The following is a 21,992-nucleotide window of genomic DNA, read 5'->3' as shown; positions in this document are numbered from 1 at the left end:
AGACAGATAAAACAGGCTAAAGTGTTCTTACTATAGATGCTCTGATCTGATAGATGAAGTCACTCATCAGTTGAAGAGATGGTTATAGTTGTTCACATTCAAAAATACAACAGAAGACTTTAGTTTATATTAGGGATGCACGTAATCAGTATCGGCCTATAAAAGCTCTAAAATGAAATATCGGCATCAGCCATTTCTACCGATTATGAGAGGCTGATTTGTTGCCATTTCCTCCGCCGCCTGACTGTGCTTCCCTCCACGGACTGTTTCACCCTGACGGTCCCAGGGCTTCCTCCACAGGCTCCACTTCACTCAAACTGCCCGTCAGACCCGCTGCTTTTTCCCACTTTAACTTGAATAACAAACCGGGGCTCAGTGCTCTGGTTGGATATACATGCAGAACCGAGGCTAACGTTAGCTGGGAGGCTAGCAGAGGGTAGCTGGCTGTGCTTCTCTCTGGCCATGCTGTAGGCATGGATGTATAAAGAGAACTGGATACAGCGTTTATAAGAATGCTTTTAGAGAAATGATCAACTCAGTAAACCTGAAGCTTTGAAAAAGCGATATGATGCTGATTATCCAGCTGATAAATAAGTCCCTCGTATGCGATTTTGTGATTGCAATAGTTAACACAAATTCAAGAAATTCCCTAAAAGATCACATAAAACATTGCAGATTGTATCACAATTTTTTTTTAAAAAGCTGCTGCAAAATCAAGCATTTTTGGCCACAATAATCAAATAATGTTGGTCTGGATGCCCTGCAGCTCTTTCCAGAAGGTAAGTGGATGAACATTGGAGGTGTCTTCCTAAAGAATAATATGGTGGTATTGAAAGGAAGGATTTTTCACAACCTGACAACCCCAAAATTATTCTTATTAAGGGCTTATTAATGAAAAATTCTTCTAACTATTAATAAAGCATTAATGAATGCTTATAAACCCTTTATAAAGGGTGCCTTACATATTAAATGCTTTTGTGTTTCCAGCAGGTGGAGCTGTTTCTACTGTTAGTTTATTGTAATGAGAGCAGGTCAGTGATCTGTCAGAGCTTCAATGCTCTCATTCATAAAAATCACAAACATTAACTTTATAGCTGTCAACCACAGTTAAATAATGGTTATTATTTTTTATTTGGAATATATATAACATCCAATGAAGTATTACCTTTCATTCATTAGTTAGTTATTTCATATGATTTCTTGAGACTACACTGTAAAATGTAACTTCTTGTCTCAACTTAAAAATATGAGCAAAAAGGCTGCCTTAAAATTTTGGGCTAAGTCAACAAATACAAAAAGTTCTTCTAACACCACCAAAACAAAACTTACTAAATATTGCACATTGAATAAACCCTTGTTGTCGTTTGGTGGATTGAAATCTGTTCATTTATTGAACTGGTCGGGTAATTGTTTATTGTTGTAAATCTAATTCAGGCTCATTTTGGTTTAGTTTACATTTTCTTCATTAAATGAGTCCATTTTTCATTTGACACTAAGAACTTGGAGGTTTGGTTGCTGCTTTTGCTCTGTAGAGTCAGTACAAAGACAACAATCAAAACTGCGCTCAGTGACTGTAGAATACACTGGACTGGACTTAATGGATGTGAACACAGGAGAAACAGTCAACAGGTTCCATTTCAAAGCATTTATTCTCCATTACTCCAGTCAGATTAAGGTGCTGAGTGGTTTAATTTTCTACAATTGAAAGAAAGTAACATACAAATTAAATTCAACAAACGACTCTTAATCAAACTCATTCAGTCCATCAAGACATTTAGCAATTACAACTACAATGAAAAAGCAAACATGATGTGGAAAATCAAATCAAATAAAATACTCACTCAACGCACTCCGGAGGAAAGAACAAAGGAAAAAGATGACCTCCTCAACCGAGGACAGGACACTCAAATGCACCCGTTCCTGCTTCCAAGGAGTGTGTTCCTGTGCTCTCCAATCCAGCAGTCATGTGACCTCCACTTTCAACAGTGACCTTATTGTTGTACGGTAGTAGGGACTGAATTTAACACTAACCGTCATCATGGTTTGCATTGTTTTTATTGTTATGAAAAGAAACAACCATGACTTATTTTAACATCATTCATTTTTATTAAAGACACACGGTAAGTTTTCATCAGGTCTGTTTTCTACAAACTACAAAAAACATGCAACTTTCAGCAGTACATTCATTCAACTCATCATTTCAAGTCAAAAGAAATCAAGTTTAGGTTTAATTAGCTTGAACTTATAAAACTTATATATTTAAGTAAAGTTAATGACGAAATATTAGTTGATTCCACTAAATTCCTGTATGATATTTTACAGTGTATAGCCGCTAATAACACATGATTTTAATCTTTCAGACGTGGCAAACACAGAATGATCATTACTTTGTGCTGTCTACTTCTAACTAAAGAAATCTGTCAGAAGCAGGGCTGCAACTAAAGATTATTTTCATGATTAATTATTTCCTCAATTAATCAGTTAGTTGTTTGGTCTATAAAATGTCAGAAAATGGTGAAAAATGTAGAGAATTTGGACTTTTTTTCCTTAAAAATGACTCAAAATGATTAATCGACATTCAAAATAGTTGCTGTTTAATTTAATAGTTGAAACCTAATTGATTAATCAACTAATTGTTGCAGCTCTAGTCAGAACAGCTGTTGGAGAATCTGAGGAGTCAGGTTGGTTCTGCAGAGCGCTGACAGCTGAGGAGGACAAAGTGTCAGCAGGACAATTAGAGACAAAGGAGGAAGAGGAGGATGATAATGATGATGATAATGATGATGATGATGAATGTCTGTTGCTGAGACAAAGAGAAAAAGAGAAAGAGAAACATCAGCTTGTGTAAGTTAAAAACTGTTCAGGTATTTTAATATTCAGGTGTTACAGCAGTCTTAATATTTGTAACCAAACTGACAGCTGATTGGTCAACTTACCTCTTTTGTTGTCACCTGTTGACTGCCAGCTTCATTAACTCAGTCTAAACGTAAATAAAGGAAACAATGTTATTGCTCAACAAACCACAGTCCAACCGAAAGTCACAATGCGTCTAAACATTTTGATATATTTTTTGTGTTTTGTCAACGCTGTGAGACAAGATCTGCACTGAAAATGTAATATGTAATATGCTGAATACATTGAATAGAATATAATTCAGTTGAATCATGCATTGTATTATAAAACATGACATGGACTTCAAAAAGCATAAAACATAATTTTTTCTGCATTTTTTAAAAGAAAAACAAAACATACATGTTACCAGAAAGCAATTTTACACCAATAATGTTTGTTTCAAGAGCAATCATAGGATGCAAACACTGCAGGGTGAACAGGTGCATTGTGGGAGATCTCAAAGGATCAGAGCAGTGATGAGGTTTCTGCCGAGAGAGCTCATCCTCCAAAACAAAATGATTAAGCTTAATAAGTGTTAGCAGGGAAATACAGACATATTCTAAAGTAAATGTACTGAGACTATGCAGAGAAATACATGTTGCTCTTGTGGCAGATAACAGCTGCACAACCAAAAGTCACTGAGTCAGATAAAAACACTTTGGTGGTGCCTGGTGCTCGACATCACAATAAAACTTACAGACACAATCATGTCTCTCAATAAATAAATAGATAAAATAAAAAATAAAGTGAAGTCAAAGGCAATATTCACCTTTCTAATGTTAACGGTTTCTGATGCACAACAGTGGCATAACAACAACAACAACAACAACAACAACAATAATAATAATAATAATAATAATAGCAAGACCAGTGTTGAGTCTGTGTCCGTTGGGAAAAGGGAGGCTCTGTTTGCTTATGGCTTCAGATACCCAGGCACCAATTCACAGATTGTTTAAACATGGCGAAATATGTTATTATTTAATTACCACCACTGAAGTACACATTCTATGTATTGTATTTTCACTTTATTTTATATTATTTTATTAATGTTATCAAATGGGTTTTATTTTCCATCTTATGTTACATTAATGTTTTTTTTACATACTTTCATGTGATGTACTTGGTGCATGTAATTTCTTTTCTATACAAATAAAGTTATTATTATTATTATTATTATTTGCAAGAACAAATACAGGACCACTGAGAAAGACATGAATTTAAACAACAGGCTCACGCTGCTCTGTCTTCAGGTGCATCAGGGTAAATCGGAAGAGGTTATTAGTTTCGGTGCTAAACTGAAGCAATTGTCTGACAGCACCTTTGTGATTTATGTTTTCACTGGGTTTTGTGTTTCACAATATTAATATGAATATTTTTATATATATATTCATAGGTTATATATGACTCATATTGGACTAAATTTGTGAAAAAACACTATGATTCACTGAAATTATGTCTTTGCCTCAACACAGAAACTAAACCAGCAGATTGTTAATTCATCAGGTGCAGCATCTTTGCTTTATTTCTGACAGAAAGTCTAAAACAAACTAATGAGACCACTGGACTCCGGTAATGAGTAATATTGCACTTTTCACTCAGTCCTGCTGTATAATATCAATATTTTGGTTTGAATTTTTAGTGCCGTGTCTGTTGTTTGCATCAACACTGTTTAAGACTATCAACATCAAACTAATGACCTACAACTGATTCACTGTGTTCTCTGTAAAAAAAATGTTGGTGCACTTTAAATACAAGTAAGACTGATGACATGTTGTTCATGTGTTTTTTTCTTCTTGTGACTGACCTGAGCCAGGGTCAGGGTCAGCATTTGCCAGATCTTCCAGGTCAGCGTTTGCCAGATCTTCCAGCTCATCCGCCAGGTCATTCCTCTTCATCTCCCTTAAAATTAAAACAGCAACCTCTGGAGCCTCCCTGCTGTAATTCTGCACCATCAGTTGCACTATTCTGGTTCTACATGCCCCATCCAGAGGGCCCTTTTTGATGGGTTCATACTTTTCCAATACATCTTCATCCTGTAGATGCCACTTGAACTGATTCAGCTCGTCATTGTCCAAATTCTCCAAAGTGCTCAGCAGATCTTTATTTGTTGCCATCGTTGTTCCCTGCTAAAATTAGAGAAACCTTTCAAACTTGTATGCACAGGAAAGAATGGTTCACCTAAAGTAATAGATCAGATTTAATGAGGTTCCTTAAGATTAAGTGATAGGGTAGATAAATAACTTTATTTATCCCCTGGGGGATGGATATAGGTCATACATGTAGGTGAAAAAGCACATAAAAAAAGAAGTCAAACAGGTCAAAATCAAAGACACAGGAACATTATGTTTAATTTGCAATGAGTCAATCACTATAATGTGGACTATAATGTAAGAAGACATTTTGAAACAAAACACGAGTCCATTAAGTTGCACATGGGTAAAGAGCAAGAGGAGATGGTGATACAAGTGGCAGCTAACCTGTCTGCTCAGCAAAGGCAATAATGTTCAGGAAAATACTACAAGGGCTAGCTACTGAAGAGGCTCAATTTATACCCAAATCTGGGTCGTAGGTAGAAGTAATCAAGCCTCCTTCACTGCAGTAGCATCTCACTTGTGAACCAGCGTATAACACTGTAATGTTTGTAAAATGATTTTACTTTTTTGATCGCTCGATCACTGTGATTAACACAAACATCTGCGCTTCCACTAGCAGTGGAAATGTCTTAACTGTCACAGGAAGAGAGACAGAAATCATCCAGAGGATTCAACTGTAGCCCAGTACAGAAAACTGTTAGCAGAGGATGACCTTTATAAAGTCAATTTGGAAGTCCAGATTTAGATGAGGTGCCAAAAGGATGCTCAGTTTATTTGGCTCCACATGAGCAAACATTTTCTCTGATGACACTGAACAACAGCAGACTGAGATCCAAGATAAGTGACAGTCACCCCCATGATGTACTTCAAACTACTAAGACTCACACCTGACCTGACATTCTTCAGTCCAGCATCACTGTTACCATTAGAGGTGATATTTACTGCTGAGTAAAATCCTACAGATTCAAGCGTTCTACACAGTGTGTTTAAAACCCACTTATCAAGATTTAAAACAACTTAACAACCTTAGTAACCAAGACCTTCAGAACGGACGTCAGCAAGGTACAAAAAAGACGTCACAAACAAAGCGTTCAGAGCGGGTTAAAGCGACTTTCAGGGAGCAATTTTACATACGCTGATTTCAAGTTTTGGAACTTTGACCATGTTTAACAAAGATATACAACATCATAACAGTATATAATATGAAAAAGCATAATATGTCCCCTTTAACTTAAGAAAGAAATGTCTTGAATACTCACAATATGCAGAAACGCTTTCTAACTGAAGATTGGATGGATCTGAGAAGGAGCTGACAATTGGAACAAAGAGCTGAGAGAAACGACAGGGACTGATCCAGACCTGTTTACATTTATACTGTCAGACTTCTTCATACAAGAGGACAGAAGCTTGCCATTGGTTGAAGGCAGTCAGTCTGATAATTAGTGTCAGTTGAGTCTAAATTTTGACCAAATATGGTGATGATCTGTGCTGCTCTGCTGGTTTCTGTTGTATCAGTCAAGATGAACAGTGAACGCTGTCAGGTGACCACGTCATGTTCCTGTACTGCCACTCGGCAAACATCAGAGCATGAGAGTGTGAGGACAGTTCGATGAAGAACTGTAGTGAGAGAGGATAAATGAATAGATGAATCGGTAAAAGGCAATAGAAACAATTGAAACAAATCAAAAAATGGCTAAATAACATTTTAATGAAGAGCCAGAACAGCTAAAACAGTAGGTTTTAAGTTTAGGTCTAAGATATCAACATGTTGAGCTACTAAACTAAACTAAACTAAACTAAACTAAACTAAACTAAACATCAGTGGACTCAAAAGTTCCCCAATGCAGTCTTCATTCAGTTAGTAAGAAGAATACAAGTTGATGTTGTTGACAGCAAAGATGGATGCGATCTACCTCAAACATAAAAATGGGCACTTTGGAAATGAAACTATATGTTTATGTTAATGGATTTATTTTAATGGCATTATTGACTGATTTTATTTGGTGCTTATGTTGAGGTGAAAATTCATTTCATAAAGGCATTAATAAATAAATAATTTAATATAAATAAAGGCTTTAAAAAATAAATAAAGGTAATTTTTTGAGAAAAGTTGCTGTAAAAAATCAAGCATTTGTGGCTGCAATAGTCACAAAAAAAATGCCGCAAAAAATCCTGGAGGGACTGACTAATGTGAGGTACAAAAACGCAAAGCTATGTGAGCATAATCCAGACATTACATTTTCTACAAATTATGTCTACCGAAACAAATTACTAGGACATTTTAAGTAGAAAGGGTTGGTTGTTCACATTTTTTTCTCTTCTTAAGATGAACCTCAGCACATGAGATAATTCACCAGATCCTTCCTGATCATTCTTGCTAGAATCCTCTTACTAACTTTCTTGGCCTTTATGTCGTAGGTCCGCGCCAAAACACTGACTACTTGTTTCCTGTCTGCTCCCTCCAAATCACTCCTTGCCATGGCTGAGACGTCTTCATCTTTTAGCAGAGCTCCATTCTGCAAATACCATTTGAACTCTTCTAACTCTTTATTATCTAAATACTTCAGGACATTATGAAGATTTAGAGACAGAGCCATCATCCTCCACTGCCATTGATCTATAAATGAATGTAGGTGATTCTTACAGTATCTGCTGTCCACAGCTGCTTTATACTGTATGAAAATCTTCTCCTTCAGTTTTTTAAATCCCTGCAGCATCTGAAGGCAGCAGGTCTGGTATGTGAATAAATCTGCAGCCTCTGAGAAGTGCCGCGCCAGAGCACAGTGCCGTTACGCACAGCCGTTCACTGTGTTTACTTTCATTAAATCACTTGATGACACCAATGCTTAAAATTAAGCATCACAAGACTAAGACCCCTGAATAACTATTTCTATTGCACATTAAATGTACTTAAAATTATTTTCTTTAAGTTGACACATCATTACCAAATGGTAAACCCTGCTGATGGGCTGCTATAATGTTGAGTATAATTTTTGCTTTTATTCAAGTTTATAAATCATCATGTTGTACCCAAGTAAACCAAAGAATGCATCCAAATAATTCTTGATCAATCTTGAAATGATCTCCCAAAGTGTTAAGATCTGATGTTATTACAATTAGTCAATGGACAAAAAATTAATCAGCCACTATTTTGATAATTGATTAATAATGTAAGTACATTTTCAACTAAATGGTGCCATTATTTTATGTTTCTGGCTTCCCAAATGTGAGCTTTTTTTTGCTTTTTGTTGTCTAGTAAATAAATTGAATATTTGGGGTTTTGGTGTGTTGGTATGACAAACAAGGCATCTGATGATACCATATCACCAAACTTTTTTATCAAAAAACAAAACAAAAAAAAAGTCACCTTTATTGAAAATAGTCATTAGTTGCCTACCTAAAGTTTATTCACTCTTCATTTGTATTTGGGCAGCCCAGTTAGTTTCATCCTGCTGGGAATGTAAACAATGAACCTGCAGTTTACTGTTTTCTTTGTGCAGGTGGCACTGAGAGAGAGAGAGAGAGATAGTGTGTGCGTGTGTGTGTGTGTGTGTGTGTGTGTGTGTGTGTGTGTGTGTGTGTGTGTGTGTGTGTGTGTGTGTGTGTGTGTGTGTTTGCTCTCAGCGCTGGCGTAACGGACAAGCTGAACCTACTGCACTGGGTTTTTGATTTGCGTCAAATGACAGAGATATGGTTTTGTTTTCAACGTGAGGTAACTTTGTTCCGTTATTTTTTTTTATTACTGTTTGCATAATTATTGTTTGTCTTGCTGTTTGAATTGTAAAAGTGCATTTGTACTGAAACATGTTAGCTTAACGTCAACTGTTACTGAGTTGTGAAAACATTAGCCATAAATTAACTTGCAAACAGGCCAATTCATGCTGTAGTGGTTCAGAAATAGAAGTTTCATGACATTAAGATACTTGATAGCTGATGCTGAATGACGTTAGTTTGTCAAAGTTTTACGTTAAAAATGTAACTGTTAGCTTGCTAGCTAATATGCCCATGCCTTTCAAGAGCCACTAAGCTAGTGTAGTTTTTTTTAATTCATCATTGTAGGAATGCTTGATCTGGATAAAGAGCTTAGAATTGAGTAATTTAATATGGTATGTCTATTTGATTAAAAAATGTTTGATAAATCCAGTTTTACAATCTCACATTGCTTTTGCTTTCAATGCAACTCTACATCACTAATCAAAATCTACCATTCTCCTTCTTTGCTGAACTTGACAAATATACACCTCAGCTACTCAATAAAAAGAGGAAGACTGAAAGTTTTGGTAAGAAGATGGAAGAAGTTTTGATGGCATATGAGGAACAGGTACAAATATTTTTAATGCATTACATTGATGTTGAATGTGAACAGCGGACCCTAACATCCTTGTATGGATACCTTGTTTTTGTTTGTGCAACAGGATGAGAACATCAGTGCAGCTAGAACAGCAGCCCTGGCCGGCCCACCGCTGTATTTAAAGGAGGATTCATCAGAGGTCTCAGAGGAAAGAAAAAACTCATTCCATTGCAACATAGATATTTATTAACTAAGAAATAAAGTATTCTCTGTTGATATTTTCTCAAGTACTCAAAATGCCATGTAAAAAATGTTTTACAAAAGAAAAATTTTCCAGACAATGTCAGGTATTTCATTATAGGCATAGTATTGTTGGCAATTATTCATAACTGTGCAATATTAATTTCAGCATAATTTTGGCCAGTACCAAAATTTTGGAATTTCAAACTTTTAGACTATTCAAAAGCCTTTACATTCAACACAACTAGTCTGCCAGTCTTTTTCCCTGACTCCAGGGTGGTGCCCCGTTTTATTAATTAATAATTTGATAATCATTAATTATTGCTGATAGCCAAACTTGTAGCCAAGGCCCAACAATTATACACACCAAAAATATTTACATGGACATCTGGCACGTGAGTCCTGTATTAGGGTTGGTTAAGATTTTTTCAAGGCTATCCTTTAAGTGAGGTTCAGGTTACACACATTTTTAAAATGTGCTTAAAAAACAGGTCTCATCATGTATGTAAATACTAATTTAACACATAATCTGCTCCCAAATTTGGAACACAAATTAAAAGTTTATAAAATAACTGAATATCATAGACTTCCTACTCATCTCTCTTTCAGTTTCTGTCCATGTAGTTTATTTGATAGTCATTGTGTATTTTGTTTGTGCTCTTCTAAACTAAAACAGCTTCTACAATAAGTCCAGATCCTCACAAATATCAAATGGGGTTTGAAATGATCAAGTGGATGATTATGTCCTGAGGCAGTTAAGAAAGAGAAACCTAATCTGTAAACTTATCACTTCAGTTGTCTGAGCTAAACATTGGTAACAAGACAGGACAAACTAGAACTCCCTAATCATTATATGGAAGTACAAATTTAGGGTAATAATTTTAATAAATAATCTTGTACTCTTATCTTGGCATAAGATAAGAGATAAGATAATACTAATGGAATAATAATGGAATTATGGCCCAGCAGTTCTTTGCTTAAGCTTACACATTGCTTTGACTTGCATGTAAAAATCTGCAATGGTATTATGTTTTCTTTTTCATCACTAGCCTTTTTATAAACTTGATGATTTGTAGAATAACAATCACATACATTGAACATGTATTCCCTTTTCAGGATGATTTGGAGGCAACCTAGGAGGGAGCAGTGGCTCTGGTGGCAGTGGTCAGTGAAGAGGAGGTGCCAGCAGGAGTCCCTTCGAAACTCACCACGTGTCAGTCGTCCTTGAGGATCAGGTTGTAATGTCTCACAGATCTTGAACAGATTCACTGGTGATTTTGTTGGACTGATCTATGCTCTCCATATGAGAGCTATCCTGAGAAGCTAAGTGGCCTCTTTGAGTTCATCCATGTTGTCCTTCTCTAATCCTCATGATGGGAGAAAGCAGCTCAAGCCCAAGTTACAGGCCCTGAGAAATGAGCTTGAATTAAGTTGTCAGCAGGTTTTGTTGTTGAAAGTCAGCAATGTCTAAAAATTATTGTTTGGCTTGCATTCCAAAAACTGTTTTTAGTTCTGATTTTTGTGTGTTAAAACAGGTACTGTGCAAGTCAAGTGATTTAATAGTTTTTACTACAATGCATGTTTGCATTGTTTCTGTGGCGTCTTCACACTTTCTGCATTACCACATGAAAATAGCATTTATTTGTACATTGTACATTTGTACATGTACATGAACATTTACACATTTATAATTATATTTTGTTTTGTTTCTATTTTATGTATCTTTATTTTCATAGCTTTCACAACATAAAAATGGGGAAAAGTGAGATTTTATTAATCAGCTTCATGGTATAAAATTATGGACATTTTTATTCCAGTGCACAAGGTATCAAAATATCAAATTGAACAAAATTTTTCAGTCAGTCAGGTTAAGGAGTGAAAACTGTCTTATGCACAATCATTGTTTTAGGTCAATTTGATTGACTTACATCAGAAGCTGCAAATACTGTTAATGTGAGGGTGAAGTCTACTGAACTTTTAAGTTTCAACTTTGAAGGGGTGTTTTTTCTAAAAAACTTCATTAATAGGTTGAAGAGAAAAAAGTAAGTGGAGAGGAGTAAACTACATTTCAAGAACTGTGAACATTGAAATGTTTTAAATTGAAATGTTATGTGTTCAGTTATGAGTGTTCAGCACTCAACTAAATAAATTGTTTAAGTTGTGTCAGACGTGTGTTTATATTGTGTTAATGCAACTTAAAAGGTTTAAGGCAATTGGTTACCTCAAATTAACTGAGTAGCTACAAAGTTGTCACAACTAGAATATAATAATTTACTTTAGTGGAAGATAACTGAGTAAAGGAAACTTAGGTGGTAACATTTGTGTAAAGAAGATCCCTTTAAGTCAGTCTTACTAAATTCAGATAAATTCTATTAAAATGCTTCTTTGTTTTAGGTTCAATGAACTCAGTGGAATTGGTACTATTACCTTTATTTACCAAAGTTATCTTAACAATAAATACTTTAGTTACTTGTATGCAAATGAAATAATTTTTCATGTTTAAATTGTTTGAGTTAATAAACTTAAATGGTTCAAAGTAATTGGTTTCCTCAAACAGTTTGAGTTGAACTAACTCACCGGGTTTTACTGTGTAAACACAATCCGATAACAGTTGGCAACATTGCTTAATTTATGACAAATTTATATCAAAATTCTTAGTTACTGACCTTTGACTAGACTCCACAGCAAGTTGGAAGATTGCCCACCTGAGTCTATGGCATCACATGTGTGTTGCTTTCCTAGCTTAGTGACGGATATAGTACCTGTAAAGACGATGTCCTGCCCAGGCACATGCACAGATAGACCCCACGTGGTGCTCGAGCACCTGCCTTTTTGACCTCTGACTAGATAAGTGGCCTTTTACAGGTGATTTTTTTCTACTTCTTTTTCTAATTTTGTATTTTAGTTTTTAAATTTGGCCCATGGCATCGAGTACCAATTAAAAGCGTATTTTAATGCCTGGCAACTGCATTTCAGTTCTAATTCAGCAAGACCTCATGAGCCCCTGCCCCTCCCTTTTCAACTTCCACTGTCAGAGCCATCGCACGTCTCCCTGACCTGCCTTCATTGGTGACAGCCAGGTAAGCCAGTGTTGGCCTCAAAGAAGAAGTTGTAAAGTTTGTCTACTGTATCATAAATAATGATATGTGCAAAACTTGGCAGGAATAGTGAGACTTAATTGACACATGAAGACATCTTTACAGTATTCAAAAATATGATTGCGTTAGTGGGGGAGGGGGCAGGAGCCCAAGGGAAGAGATACAGGTTTAAATCAAACACTCCATAGAACGGGCTGGCCCTGCTGGATTATGTATACACTCTAATAAACCTGAAACTGTCAAGCACGTACTGATAGATTGCAACAGGTATGATGAAGAAAGAAGGGAATTAATATCAGTACTAAATGGTGAAAAACACAATATTACTTTGGGGAATATGCTAGGAAGTAAGCAATCTTCTAATTAATTACTTAAGAGTAACAGGAATAATAGTGAGAATGTGTTTTTTCCGCCAATATACTGTTTCACAGTCCAGTCCAGTAGGTGGCGGTAAAGCGCCTATAAGCTTGTTTGTCAACCGCCATTAAAACTCAAAGAAGAAGAAGACGAAGAAGACGAAGACGAAGAAGAAGTTTGTTTACCGCCAGTTCAAAATGGAGCCGAACTCGGAGGATAATCCATCCCTGACTGCTGCGTTACTTTGCTCCATTTTAAGCCTGAATGTGCCTCCAGCGTTTGGTAACCAGATGTTCGAGCTGTATCAGCTCCAGACGGCGCTCCTGAGGCGGAGGAGGGTGCGGGAGATGATGGAGAGGGACCGGCGGCGGCGGCAGTATCTGCGGAGGAGGAGAGCCTTCCTGCTGTCCTCCATCGCCGGTATTCTGAGTCTCATCACCTCCACCAATAGACCCATCTGGGTCCGGAACCGAAGCCCCGGACAGAACTTCTGGTCAACGGCGGAATTGTTTGACGATGAGGAGTGGAAAGCGCAGTTTCGCGTGTCCCGGGCGACCTTCGACTACCTGGTCGAACTGATCGGCCCGATTATTAAACGACGCAGGACGAACTACCGCGTTCCCATCGAGCCGCGCCGCAGACTGGCCATCACCCTGTGGTGGTACGCCCGGGCCGAGGAGTACCGCTCCATCGCCAACATGTTCGGCGTGGGAATAGCGACAGTGTGTATAATTGTGCGTCAGGTCACTTCGGCCATAGTGGACCGTCTGTATCACCGCTTCGTGTCGCTTCCGAGCGGACAGCGGCTGGACGACACCATGAGAGCCTTCCAGCAGCGCTGCTACCCGCTGTGTGCCGGGGCCATAGGCGGGACTCACATCCCCATCGCTCCTCCGAGGGACAACCCGGACCACTACATCAACAAGAGAGGCTGGCACTCCGTCATCCTGCAGGCTGTGGTCGACCACAACGTTTGGTAAGAAGACTTAAGACTTTTTTTTGTCAACACAACCGTAAACAAGAGCGCAGGAGAGGAGAACATTTAGTTTCTCTGGGGCCCATGGTGCCATATTTCACATTTAAAGGATACGTTCACAATTTTTCAAGTGTGTCTTAAAACAACAGTCAGGTTGTAAAGAGGATTTCCTCGCTGTAATCATTCCTCCTGTTTATACTGGCTATTAAAAGATCCCCTGCAAATGCATTTTCAGTGTAAGTGATGGGGGCCACACAGTTATTTAGTGCAAAAATGCATTTAAAAGTCTCTGTGAAGCTTATATGAGGCTTCAGCAGTCTGAGTTAGTCATATCAAGTGGATATCTGACACATTTACAGTCTTTTTAGCATCAAATTCCCTCTTTGTGTTTCCTCAGACAGTGTTTCCCTGTTGAGCTGCAGGTGGAAGTATAGTAACAAAAAGAGGGACGTTAGCACTAAAAAGACTGTAATGTTGAAAGATATCTACTTGATTTGACTCATTTAGACGCTGAAGTTTCATATTAGCTTCAGAAAAACTTTTGAATAGATGAATGCACAGAAGGAGGACTGTGGATTTTGTCCCCCATCACTTACATTGTAAGTGCATTATGAAGGGATCTTCTAATGGTCAGTATGAACAGGAGGAATGATTACAGCAAGAGAAACATGTGTCATTGTTCATTTGGGCACCTGACTGTTGTTTTGTGACGGACTTGAAAAAGTGTGAACCCGGCCTTTAAAGGTGCTGTAGGCAACTTTTATATTTAAAAAAATCTCTTTTTGTTAAATCTGCTGAAATTCTCTTCATATCCTGACAGATATCTATGAGCCAAGTATTCTGTGAAAAAAAATGAGGTCCCCATTTGCAAAAATCTACCAGAATGAAAAGAACCAATCACAGCCAGGTGGAGTGGCTAATCAATGTCAATCACTCGCTCCTCATAGCCCCCCCCCCCGCCGCCCCCTCCGCCATCCAAGCTCAAGATCATCACTGCAAGTCCGGGAGAAAGTTTCAGTAAACAGAGGTGGACAAACAACCACCGATGACGAAGAAACTTCCCATTCCTCTGTTGCCAACAAATGCGTTTACTGCCAAAAAGGGTAAACAGAAAAGGACAGAGGAGGAAGAGCAAGCACAAATGAAGGAATTTCATCGAGCAATAGTGATAAAACTAGAGTAAACATCTGAGTACTGGATGGAGAGAGAGCTACGAGACCTAAAAGGACTTAAAACCGATGGGGAGCTAGCCACGTTTGTTGTCAGACAGGTAAATTGCCTCTGCTCATTTTTGATTTTACTGAGTTGTTGTGAAAATTCTCAGTGTAACTACGTAGGGTGCACAGTACCTTTTATGTTAGTCAGGGAAACGTTGTAGCCTAGCTTGTCTAATCAGTGCTAACGCTACTAGCTATTTAGCATCGTTAATTTAGCATTTAGCGAGATTCAGTTACAAACCTTTATGGCATATTTCAGTAATACAAAACGTACATTCGTGTTGGAACAGTACTAAAGACAAAAATATGACAGTAACATGTTAGTAATAGTACCCCTGATTTATATAATGTGTGTCAGGAACCTGCTGTGACGATATTGTTTTGAGATTTGTAATGACATCTTTATTTATAACTCAATATTTGTAGCTGACGGCCGTACGGACAGTCCAGGGTTCTGTGCTCAATACTGTACTTACAGCGCCAGGGGAAATGAGACAACAGACATCCGATCCGTTGTCACCATCGACAAGAGAGAGATGCAGAGGAGCTCTGTTGTCGTGGAGAAGGAAGGGTTCATGAGGAGTTTTCAGAAGCTCTGCAAGGGGATGAAACAGCTCTCTTCAGTAAGTTCATGTTATTTGGCATTACTCTGTGGCCTTAGTGCTTAGAGAAAGAGAAATACAGCGCTGATACAATAACACTTTCCATAGCAACAATGCAACTCCTACAGTCCTTATTTACGCTTGCATTATTAAATATTGGCATTTACAAGCTTTTGCATTTAATTTGATTATTTAAATTCTGTATGAATATGTTTTTATGTTGTGTTTCTGTGCAGATCCGGACAGCTTGATATGAGACATGGATCCAAAAACCCTTGGCAAAAAGATACACGCAGTAAGTGTGGTGATTGGAATGAAATTTTAAAAAGTCAAGCAAAGACAACACCTACGTTTACTGAAAACAAGGACTTCTCCTGAATAGTTATGTTCTATGTTTAGGCTGGTCAGTGAAGGTGTTGTGCCTTCCTCCTGAGGTGGAATAAAGACAACAGCAACAATTTCTGGTATCGCTGCACAATGACAAAAACTACAATGACTTCTTTGTGAGTATTAGAGTTTAATATTGTGTGTTTGTGAAGTATTACAGACCTAACTATATATACTAGGCTTGCTGATTGTATTTCTGGGCCATCATATTTTTTGCAAGAAGGTTTTGCTTGTATTGGGAGGTAGGGGTTTCATTATTTAACAATCTTCATATATGGAATATCTATATATTTTATTGTTATTTGACAATTCTTCCCCATACAACGTCAGACATGCACAGATAAGTGTCTAGTTGTTGCTTAGACAACTTTAGTGTACAAAACAGAGACTTCAATCATGGTGTGCCCTAATGTTTATTCCATGACTCGCTGGAGAAATCGAACATTTTTGTATTGAGGAGAACATTAAATCATGTTTAGAAAAAATATTATGTGTGGATTTTCTTTATACAGTTTTTAACAAGTTGGAAAAATTCATGTTTGTGATGTTCTGCTTTAGGACATGTGGATTGACCTCCTGTATTATGTTACAGGAGAGCACAAATGGTCCCTCGGAGGAGGATGAAGACAGGAAGTGGATCGAGAAGGGTTCAGAAGCTCATTTAGCTCTGTCAAATGAAATTGACCTCAATGAGCGCTGGCTGAAGGAGGTCCGCAAGTAGCTTCACTGTGGTTTGTGTCCACTGTTTATTCTTCCTGTTGTCAGACTTTCTTATTTGCCCTTTCTTTGTATAGAGCTGCTGTACTTTAAATACTGCTTGCTATCCTGAATTTTCAGGTCAACTGCTGAGCTGGAGTCATTCCATAACCACATCCTCATGTATGCCAGCCAACGCATTTCCTTCAGCCCTCCAGTCTGTGAAGACTAGACTACAACCATCATATCCACAGACCAGCCAAGAGAAGACCTGATGGCTCCGTAGAGTAAGTTTAAGTAAAAAAAAAAAAATATTTTAACATTGCAATTATGCGGTGGATGAATACAGATCAAAGTTATCAGATTTCTAATTGTTCTTTTCTTTCCAAAGGCTTGTCAAATGAAGACCATGTGAAGTGTCTTCTATCAGCAACAATTCATACTTCTCATTTGCCACCTGTTTGTTATTTATTTGTATTGTTATTTAACTTTCTTTGTGTGTATTACCTGTTCACAGGAAAAATAAATTCTTTCAACACATGTAAATTGTCATCATTCATGTAATCTTATGTTCTTAAAGAAAGGATGTTGATATGTTCATACCATTATCCAAAACGATCTTTATACTAGTATAAATTTGTCAAACTGTAAAGGTTTTAGTTTTCCCAAATTCAATTAGAAACAATCTACTGTAGTAAACACACTTTTTTTGTCTAATCAATATAAGGAGGAGGAGATAATATAAAGTAAGAAAAATAAATAACATTAGAATAAACAATATAACATAAATAAATAAGGTTTTGGAGGAATATAGTTATAAAAAACAAACCTATTTACATTACTACAGTATAATACTTGTGCAATAATCAACTATTTACAATTGCAAAGGGATAAGTTACACTCTCCTTGGTATGAAACCCCTTTACTGTCCATGAGGATTTAGATAACGACTACCAGACACAGCAGCTCGGTATGACGACTCTGTGACCAGGACCCAGAGTCCCATACTGTCATGCAACAAACTGTCTGGCGTCCTGCCCTGCATCCAGAAGGTCCGCTACTGCTCGGATGTCGTTCCACATCCTGGCAAGGCGTAAGACTCCCACCTGCAAGATGTAGGCCTGCATGTGAGGCAGCGTTGAGATTCAATTGTCAGGCTGTTGGTTGCGGTTCTTTCTCACCATGAATGTCGGTATTTCTCGGCATCTTTGGCACACACACACACGCTGAGAGGGTTGCCTCGAGACAGGAGGTACAGCACCAACGGGGTGACACCTGGCTGATGACCTTGAATATCAGGATGGGGTCACGTGTCAGACATTGCTCGCCAACATCTGGCTCACCTGCTGCAAATTCAGATGTTGAATTTGCTCCTAGTAATAAAAAAAAAATATTACATGAAAATGAATTCTTTGCTGAGACTGATGATATCCACAATTGTAAAAAAATTAATAAAAAAAAAACAGTAAATGTGACGTTAGATGTAGTGGGTATTGTTTGGAAATGTAAAAATACCGTAAATCAGAATCATCTGTATTGGTATGTTTACATATACAAGGAATTTGACTCTAGTGGCTCTCAATGTATTTACACAGAAGAACAAAAAAATCTTCAGGAATATACACAAGGAATGACTACATACAGATGGAACTGTAAAAAAAAAAGTTTGTATCATGGTTAAAAAGAAAATCTAAGGGATCTATATCAATCAGTGTTTCTAGTTTTAGTATTAGTATCTTCACAATGTGGTATTTTTACTTTTACATCAATAAAAATCTCAAAACTTCTACTTCTTACAGTTTCACTGATGTGTACGCTGGCTGGCCTGGAAGTACCTGCAGTGCCACAGTGCTGTCCAGCTCTGACTTGTACCTGAAAGCAGAGGACCGCCCAGATGGTTACCTGTTCCCCAGAGAGGTGAGTGTACAGGGCCTTAAAAGTCCCCTCTAACTCCATCTCCTGGTGTGGATATACATTAAAAATATCTATAGGGGTAGGCGATATCAAGATGGAACATTTTCTGGAAATTCAGTTGAACACTTTATAGATGGTGATGATAATAATAACAATATAAAAACAAAGAATAAAGGTGCTAAACGAACAACAGAATAAAACTAGCATCAAGTAAAGGGAAAACAATGTGATAAAAGTACATTTTAAGCTTTGATTTAAAAGAAGCCACTGACTCGGCCTGCCTTATTTCCTTGGCAGGATGTTCTAGAGCCTCAGGGCTCTTATTTCAAAACTTTGTCTCCTTTAGTCTTCGGCCAAGAGTCTGGAACAGATAGAAGGCCCCCGCCGAGGATCTCAAAGTGTGAGCAGGGTCATACAGGAATAAAAAGATTTTTGTGCCTTGAAAGTAATTAAAGGAACCTTGAAATCAGTTCAGTGGAAGCCAGTGTAACACCGGGATGATGTGTTCAAACCTGTTTCCTCTGGTTAAAAGCCTGGCAGCTGAGTTCTGTACTGTCTGTAGCCAGTCTACAGTTTTTCTATTTAGGCAAGTAAAAAAGTCTGTTGCAGTAATCCAGAAGTGATGAGATAAAATCATTTCTGTATTTTTAAAACTTGAAATAGGTCACACTCTGGCAATGTTCCTTAGTTGATAAAAGCATGTTTGTACAAGTTCTGTTATGTGCTGCTCAAAGTTAAAGTTAAAAGTTTCTTTGTCTTTCGTTTTTAGTTGAGTTCAATTGAAGGAAATTCAATTGAATTCAGATAAAACAACCAAATGAAAATGTTTTTGTCTAATCCACTGAATCAAATAGAATTAAAACTGATGTCTCTTTTTCAGAAGTCAATCCTGTTCGACGGGGTGGAGATCCCCGTCCATCTCATCGGCGACACGTCGTTCCCCTTGAAGCCGTGGCTGATGAAAGGATACAGCCAGGAGCACCAGCTGTCTCTGGAGCAGCGTCGTTTCACCTACACGCTCACCTCCGCTCACTCGGTGGTCGACACGGCTTTCACTCAGCTGAAAGGACGATGGAGGTGCCTGCTGAAAAAGACCGACATCGATATCTCGATGATGCCGAGAGTCGTCGCCGCGTGCTGCGTTTTACACAACATCTGTGAACATCAGGACGACTGTTTCCTTCCTGAGTGGAACGCTGAGATTGCGCCTCCTGCTAATCATTTAATACAGCCTGACACAGAACCATATGATGGAGACGCGTACTGCACTGCTGAGGTCATCAGAGACACAATTACTTATAACCTGTTGACTATACTGGACTACTGAACCCAAAGACTACTCAACCAAAGATTAAGTTTTTAAAACTTCGTTAAAGCCTGCAGGGGAGAGGTGACAGCAGCTCAGTAAAGATCCAGATAAATACTCATTATTCCAACAGCGTTGAGGTTTGTCTGTAGAGATGTGAAAGTAAAACAGAGTTGTGAAGTGTGAGGAGGTATTTGAGGCGCACCTGGTTCGAGCCATAAAAGTCTCCTACATTTTTTTCAAATGACTCACAGTTCTTGTTCTTTTACAGTTTAGATCAACATTAAACTCTCCTGGTTGAATTATCAAACAAAAGATGGACAACTATGTTAGAAAATACCTGGTTCTTTGATTAAAAAAAAAAAAAAGTCGGAGCTACAAGCCTGTGGACGTAAAAACCAAAGGGGGAGAAGTCAACTACGACTCCCAAGGTGCATTTCAGCAAGAAACATCCAATCACAGAGCTTAAAATTCAGGATCAATTTTGGATGAATTCAGTGACCATGGTGATGTGTTTTCCTTGCAAATTCAACAATGAAGCGTTTTGAATTCATACCTCCGACTGACCTCTTCTCCATAGCAACAGCAGCTGAGGTTCATGGGTACTGTAGTATTTAGAGCCTTCCACCAAACTGACAGAAAAAGCCTGATTTCTCAGAAAGTAATATTTGTAAATGTAAATAATTAAAACAGATGCTCAGAACAGAAACATGTATGATGGTTACAATACCCAGGAGAGTCCTGAGTTTGTAAAGAAACATTTGAATTTATATAACAGAATGTGTAAAAACACAGCTCCTCACACTTCACTCCTCTAACTCTGGAATAAAGAGCTTTAACTTGAGTATCATGGAAAACAAGATTTGTCTGTTGTTTTTTCTCTGATGAGTCAATCTGTTGATTTTTTTTTTCTGATTTATCGTTTAACTTTGCAAACGCTCCCGCTTAAGGCACAGAAGACTTTACACAAGTTAACTCAAATTCATGTGTAAAATAGGTGGAGAGGCCATTTAATATTCCACTGATTGTTTCAGCTTTAACATTTAAAGAGTTTTAAAGTCAGGTTAGTAGTTAAAAATCTAAAACATTATGCTTCATTCAATCAAGATGAAAATATGTAGTTGTAAGAATGTTACAAAAATTCATGTGTGAAACAGAAAATTAGTCAATTTAATTGATTTAGTGCTGCAAATGATGATTCTATTAATTATCAGTCTGTTTTCTTGATTAATCGATTAATTGTTTGGTCCATAAAATGGTCTTAAATACCCAGTTAAGATATTCAAATGTCTTGTTTTGTCTGACAAATAATCCGTAACCCAATGTTATTGTTATTTATAGTCACATTTACGAGGCTGGAACCAGAGAATGTTTCCTAATTATTGCTATTTTTACTTCAAAGACAGGTTCACAATTTTTCAAGTGTGTCTTAAAACAACAGTCAGGTGTCCATATGAACAGTGAAAGAGGTTTTCCTCGCTGTAATGATTCCTCCTGTTCATACTGGATATTAAAAGATCCTTTAAATGTGCTTTCAATGCAAGTGATGGAGGCTAAAATCCACAATGTGTCCACACAGTCATTTAGTTCAAAAATGCATTTAAAAGTCTCTGTGAAGCTTATATGAAGCTTTAGCGGTCTGAGTTAGTCATATCAAGTGGATATCTGACACATTTAGTCTTTTTAGCATCAAATTCCCTCTTTGTGTTTCCTCGGACAGTGTTTCCCTGTTAAGCTGCGGTGGAAGTATAGTAACAAAAAGAGGAACTTTGGCACTAAAAAGACTGTAACATTGAAAGATATCTACTTGATTTGACTCATTTGGACGCTGAAGCTTCATATTAGCTTCAAATTAACTTTTAAATACATTTTTGCACAAAAGGAGGACTGTGGATGTCCCCCGTCGCTTCCATTGTAAGGTCA

At 37.6% G+C, this 21,992-nt stretch overlaps 2 protein-coding genes and 1 long non-coding RNA gene across 3 annotated transcripts; 2 read left to right on the top strand and 1 right to left on the bottom strand.

Moving 5' to 3' along the window:
• Window positions 1-1,836: 1,836 nt before the first annotated feature.
• On the bottom strand, window positions 1,837-5,094 carry LOC137183854 (caspase b-like). The gene is made up of 3 exons (XM_067591135.1): window positions 4,697-5,094; window positions 2,937-2,980; window positions 1,837-2,803 (listed from the first exon to the last, which is right to left on the bottom strand). The coding sequence occupies exons 1-2, from the start codon at window positions 5,004-5,006 to the stop codon at window positions 2,976-2,978; spliced, it is 315 nt and encodes a 104-aa protein (XP_067447236.1). The 5' UTR covers window positions 5,007-5,094; the 3' UTR covers window positions 1,837-2,803; window positions 2,937-2,975.
• Window positions 5,095-8,668: 3,574 nt separating this feature from the next.
• LOC137183604 (uncharacterized) lies at window positions 8,669-9,485 on the top strand. The gene is made up of 3 exons (XR_010928509.1): window positions 8,669-8,697; window positions 9,232-9,306; window positions 9,401-9,485. It is a non-coding gene; the product is annotated as an uncharacterized lncRNA (long non-coding RNA).
• Window positions 9,486-12,798: 3,313 nt separating this feature from the next.
• Window positions 12,799-20,913, top strand: LOC137183603 (uncharacterized). Its single transcript, XM_067590778.1, has 3 exons — window positions 12,799-13,947; window positions 18,649-18,766; window positions 19,644-20,913. Exons 1-3 carry the CDS (start codon window positions 13,169-13,171, stop codon window positions 20,088-20,090), a joined length of 1,344 nt encoding a protein of 447 aa, XP_067446879.1. The 5' UTR covers window positions 12,799-13,168; the 3' UTR covers window positions 20,091-20,913.
• Window positions 20,914-21,992: the final 1,079 nt, after the last annotated feature.

This window comes from Thunnus thynnus, chromosome 5, assembly GCF_963924715.1.
Source record: "Thunnus thynnus chromosome 5, fThuThy2.1, whole genome shotgun sequence".
Classification (NCBI taxonomy): domain Eukaryota; kingdom Metazoa; phylum Chordata; class Actinopteri; order Scombriformes; family Scombridae; genus Thunnus; species Thunnus thynnus.
This window is presented reverse-complemented; position numbering and strand designations above follow the sequence as displayed.

Bases quoted from the DNA above. Each gene is read 5' to 3' on its own strand.
- LOC137183603 (XM_067590778.1), top strand. From the start codon at position 13,169: ATGGAGCCGAACTCGGAGGATAATCCATCCCTGACTGCTGCGTTACTT. The intron at 13,948-18,648 runs GTAAGAAGACTT...TACTTCTTACAG, and splicing joins GTGGTCGACCACAACGTTTG to TTTCACTGATGTGTACGCTG. The intron at 18,767-19,643 runs GTGAGTGTACAG...TCTCTTTTTCAG, and splicing joins GTTACCTGTTCCCCAGAGAG to AAGTCAATCCTGTTCGACGG.
- LOC137183854 (XM_067591135.1), bottom strand. From the start codon at position 5,006: ATGGCAACAAATAAAGATCTGCTGAGCACTTTGGAGAATTTGGACAAT.